At 36.0% G+C, this 5761-nt stretch overlaps 1 protein-coding gene across 1 annotated transcript; it reads left to right on the top strand.

The window, feature by feature from the left end:
- The first annotated feature begins 3646 nt into the window (after positions 1–3646).
- Positions 3647–5194, top strand: TMM (Leucine-rich repeat (LRR) family protein). The gene has a single exon (XM_086599079.1). It carries the CDS (start codon positions 3655–3657, stop codon positions 5131–5133), a length of 1479 nt encoding a protein of 492 aa, XP_086455205.1. The 5' UTR covers positions 3647–3654; the 3' UTR covers positions 5134–5194.
- Positions 5195–5761: the final 567 nt, after the last annotated feature.

Genomic DNA, 5761 nt, shown 5'->3' with positions numbered 1-5761 from the left:
GTAAAAAAAAGACGTGCCAATGGCACAAAGCTTCTCTAGAGAGAGTTGATTTGTAAGGGTGTGCTTGCAAGTTCGGGAAACTTTTCAAGATAGAAAATTACTAAAATTAAGAGTGGGCGAAATGAAAAATCCTAAGGATTTTGGCAGTGGAAAGATCTCTCGGCATATGACATGGCAGCCAGGATTCAATGTCTCGAGAGTGCAAAAGTATATACAACACAATAATTGAACTAGGGGTGCAGTAATGAAGCTTTTGTAAAAAATTTGGGGGTGTGAATCATTATCGTCTAGAAGAGCTGTTTAGGTGACCCAAATCTGGAGATAAATTGATTTAGAGAGAGAATCTTCTATCACAGATTTTGCAAATCCAGTTTTGGTTGGGGATTATCCGAAAAACCCCAAAATGTGAATTTTGTATCAAAATTATCGTCTTTCCAGTTATTTTTCTAACAAATTATGGATTGAAAGAAAGAGAAAGAAAAAGAATAAGAAAACTGTGGGTGAAATGAAACTCAGAAGATGAGCAAAAGTTTTTTCTTGTTTCCTCTTTCTCTCTCCTCATTATCAAACCTGTTTTCTAAAATATCCTTTTTTGGTCTAGAATGAATTTTTTTTGTTTTTTTCGGACCAAACACCCACATTACTTAAACATGGACTATTCATTGATAAAACAGGACAAAAACCTGGTTGGTCTGCGGTAAGAAACTTAAATTAGGGGCACTGTATTGACACCCTATAAATCGGATTAGCACCCATTTGGTAAAAAAGTAGTAGAATAATTATTATTCCACATGTGTTCCTTCTTTATATGGGTTAATGGGTTTACCACTCCCCCACCAAACACCCCACTTTTTTTTGTCCAAGTAAGCATCCAAGTTTGCAAAAAGAAATTCAAATCTTATATTTTTCATTCTCATCCGACATTTTCCCTCTATTCCTTTTCTTGTCATAGCGAAACCGAACTCCGCCATTTTCAATTCCACAAGAATTTACTTCGTTCAAATATGAGTGATGAAAATACCACGGCAGCCAAATTCCGCCAACAGAACAAACCCGCAATACAAGGGTGCCACCAACAGACAACACTGACGGCAATCGACTGCCATTCGTAGCTCATTTTTTACTCGAAAATTTATGGTTTGACTTTCGGTTTATACTTTTTGAAACTTTCAGCTAACCAAATTTTGAAACAAGGAAGTGAAATGTGTTGGGGGAAGTTAGAGTTGGGAATTTGCCAAACAAGATATACTCGTTGGAACTAAATTTTTCTATGATTATAACTTTGAATGGTATAATGGTGCTAAGGTTCGCTGTCTATGTGGTGCCCCCTTCCGTTTTGGTTTTTTCTGGGCAAAGTCTCGCGGTTTCCAGATAAGTCTTTTAAAAGAGTTGAACAATGTAATTTTGTTGTTGCAGATTATAATCCACTTAGGGGTTGTTTGTTTTTTTTGAATTCAGCATTCAGAGCCTCTTAAACTTAAGTTTTAAGCATTCAGAGGCTCAAAACTTGTTTGTTTTTTTTAAGTAGTTTAAGCATTCATGGTACTTTTTAAAGATTCAAAGACCAAAATTTCTTCCGAATCTTTGAATCTAATACTTGAAACAAGAAAAGTCCCTTCTTGCCATTTCTTAAGAACCCAATCTTAAGAACCCATCTACTTTCCTACCTTGACTTTTGGTTTCAAAATAAGTTCTTCAAAATTTGATGTTGGCGTCCACGGGTTTTTTTCATTTTTTGGGTGAATGATATCCACTTTGTTAAAAATAGAATTACATATATATATTTTTGAAAATAAACAAAATATAAAGATAAACCGTTAAAATATATTTGTGAAAACATATTTTAAATAAATTTATTTATCATTTATTTTTTCGATAATTCATCTCTTCTCCTCAAATATAATATATATTTTGTTTAACAAGAAATCAAGTTAATGTTTAAAATAGATAGCATGAGTAAAATTGTCCTAATGATTTATATTCAAATTTCGAGCCGTGTTATTCTAACGTAAAACAAACATGTTTTTAGAATTTAAGATTTAGCATTTAGCATTCGAGAATGAGCCATTCAAAGATTCAAAGATTTTAAGATTCATAGCTCGTAAAAAACAAACGACCCCTTAATGCATATTTAGTTTTGTTGCATGGGCGTGGCAAGACCATATTGCTAATTAGCACAATACTCTCAATATGATTTTGTTCACATGGAAATTTTTGGTGTTATTTATGTATGCAAATGCTAAGTTGATTTGCAAATGCTAAGTTATTTTTATTTTTTTTTCAACACTATAGGTGTGATATTGAAATTCTGGAAGTGTTGTATTTTTTATATGTATATCGTTGTACCTGTTATTGTATAGTTAATACTACAATCTAATACCATCTCAATATAAAGATCGAAAAACCATATTCGATCAAAAGGAAGTTGATGCCAAACGCGTTTCTTTACTCTACTGAAATTCCACGGCAAGCCGATGTTGCCAACAAAACAAACTTGCGACACAAAGGTGCAGCCAAAAGACCACACTGACGACAATCAATTGCCTTAGCTTATTTTTCATTCAAAAATTTCTTTATTCCTACTGGAATTCCACAGCAGCTAGATGCCGCCAACATAATAAACCCACGACACAAGAGTGCCACTAAAAGACAACACTGACGGCATTCAAGTATTCAATTGTCGTAGCTCATTTTTCACTCGAAAAATGGGTTGGGGTGTGGTATTTTGGATGGTGAGGTGTATGGACAATATCTCATTAAATAAAAAGGTGCCAGTACCACAGATTTACGCAAAAGGGTGAAGGGGTGCTAACTCCATTTTTTGGAGTGTCAATACCGCGGCCCTAAATTAGTGGACCAACAGCCAAAACCACTACATCAATTAATTGAAAAAAATGAAATAAAATAACAAAAAGAAAACCAAACAAATAGTCATCTCCTCCAATTACTATGCCCGGCAATCCTAATAACCAAGTTAAATGTTCCGTCGAAGGGGTGACGGTGAAGAGAACTTCAATTGACAAAACAAAGACGTAGAAGCATGCCCACTTGTTCTTTCTTAATGAATTTGTACATTGGGATGGAATGAGTAGTGATTTTTGGTGGAACTGAAATGATGGGTGACCCAAAAAAGAAAATTAAGCATGTGTTAATTGGATTAAAAGACTGGTGAACCTTTTCTGGCTTGAATTCCGACGGGATAGGTGGTAGAGATGAAGAAGATGAACAGTGTAGTTTTAGCCATTATTTTTCTTTTAATAAAAGAAAATGAAGTGATGCTGTGGTTTGGGTTGTTGGTCCACTAACTTACGTTTACTATGTGGATCAACTAGCTTCTGACAAGTTTTAAGTTTTTACACGTAATCACATGATTAGACAGCACAGATGTTTTTTTGGATGATACATTAGATGATTAGACAGCACGCATTGATCAACAGTATTTTATGTTGAATGTTTTAGGGAGTTCCCCGTGAACAAATTATTATTCACTGCAGTACCATTTATTTCCAAACACCCTTCATACTCGTGACTTTTTTATTAGTCCATTTTAAATCCACACGCCAATGTGGACCACATACCCATTAAATTCATGTACCTCTTTATAAACGTATCTCGAATTCCCAACAACCACTCTATTCCTCCTAAATCACCCAAATGAATTTCTTCTTCTCATTGCCAATGCCAACACTAGTACTTGTTTTACTAGTTTTTATCTGGATTCCTCTAGTGGTGCCATTCACAATTATAATGTCGGATTCCGGTACCCCATCGGCCCTAGTCGATGCACCACAAACCAGATTCTCCATGAACAATAATGGAGCTCGAACAGATCCTAGAGAGCAAGCAGCTGTTTACGAGATTATGAAGGCGACCGGCAATGGATGGGCTACTGATATCCCCGACGTGTGTCGTGGAAGGTGGCATGGAATTGAATGCATGCCAGATAAAAATGAGGTCTTCCATGTTGTGTCCCTCTCCTTTGGTGCACTCTCCGACGACACGGCATTTCCTACATGTGACCAGAAACGTTCATTTATATCACCTTCTATCACTAAACTTCCTCACTTGAGAACACTCTTCTTTTACCGTTGTTTTAGCTATAACCCCCAGCCAATCCCTACATTCTTAGGTCAATTAGGCCCAACATTACAAACTTTGGTCCTCAGGGAAAATGGGCATGTAGGCCCAATTCCACCTGAATTGGGTAATCTCACCCATTTGAGAATATTGGATCTTCACAAAAACAAACTCAACGGTTCAATACCGGTTTCACTTAGCAGGATCATGGGCCTGAAGTCCTTGGATGTCAGCGTCAACAGTTTAACCGGTTCGGTCCCGGTTTTAGACTATCCGGTTTTGAGCATATTTGATTTGAGTCAAAATCTCCTCACTGGTTCCATTACATCCAGCATAGGAAATTGCCCTTCTCTTATTAGAATGGACTTGAGCAGGAACCACTTATCCGGCCCAATACCTGACTCAATTGGCAACTTGAAGAATTTGATACTTATGGATCTTAGCTATAATCAGCTTTCAGGTCCTTTTCCAAATGCTCTTGGAAGTTTAAGTGCTCTTCAAGCTTTGATTCTCAAAGGGAATGCAATGGACTCTACCATTATTTCGGGTAATTGGTATAATGGAATGAAGGACTTGATGATCATGGTTCTATCTGACATGTCGTTGCATGGGCCAATACCGGAGTCACTAGGCTTTTTGCCGAGCCTTCGTGTCATCCATCTTGACCGGAATCGTCTAAATGGTACAATTCCCACAAGCTTTCAAGAATTAAAGGGTCTCAGTGAATTGAGACTTAACGATAACCAATTAACAGGTCGAGTGCCATTTATAAGAGAAACGGTTTGGAAAATGGGTAGGAAACTGAGGCTTTTTAACAATTCAGGACTTTGCTATGATCCGCAAAATGGTCTTGATGATGATATTGATTCATTAGTAGATTCCGGTATTAGTTACTGTGAAACATCAACATCAATATCAGCGCCAACAACAATGCATTTCTCTAACTTTATGGGACACAGGTCGACATATGTTGGGAGATCATCTGCTCCAATTTATGAATCATCTACTCATCTGCATGTTTTACTTTTGATCCTATTTTTCATCAGTATACTGTAAAGAAGATTCAAGCAAGTGTTGTAAACAAATGAGTATATATAGAATTATTGTGCCTCATCTATAATTTTCTAATTTATAACCTTAAACTAATCTATCTATGTCCAGTATGCAATGCGGCTAAGTTTTCTTTTTTAAAACAATTTCAAATTTCCATAAAAAAAATATCTACAATTATGTACCTACTCTATAGAACATGCTCACAATTACAACTTCAAAGTCCAACTCTGCGTAGTCTTGAACTTTTGGTTTCTTCCACCATTTCAATAAATAGAACCAAAATCAACAACAACGAAAACTACCTTGTCTTTCTAGTTTTTTTTCCTCAGTGCTACGGCATAAGACATCAAAGACCATTAATACTGAGTAGTTGAGAATGCTCTCATTGAAACACGTCAGCCCCCTTTTTACTCTAAAGGAAACACGTCACCCTCAGCAGGGAAAAAAAAAAAAAAAAAAAAATCCAAATCTCTTTTCAATTTTTCGTAAAAAAAAAAACCCAAAAAACAGAAAGTCCAAAATAAAAACCTCTCTCTTCCTCTTATCTCCATTCTTAAATAAAAGGAAACTTGAAAAGTGAGAGCTCTCCAAATTAGTAACTCAGAAACCCTTGATTTCAAATTAAAGTATT

This window comes from Coptis chinensis, chromosome 3 (genome assembly GCF_015680905.1).
Source record: "Coptis chinensis isolate HL-2020 chromosome 3, ASM1568090v1, whole genome shotgun sequence".
Classification (NCBI taxonomy): Eukaryota; Viridiplantae; Streptophyta; class Magnoliopsida; order Ranunculales; family Ranunculaceae; genus Coptis; species Coptis chinensis.
Note: the sequence above shows the minus strand (reverse complement) of the source record. Positions and strands in the feature narration are given on the sequence as shown.

Excerpts from the sequence above, each read along its gene's own strand:
- TMM (XM_086599079.1), top strand. The coding sequence starts at position 3,655 with ATGAATTTCTTCTTCTCATTGCCAATGCCAACACTAGTACTTGTTTTA.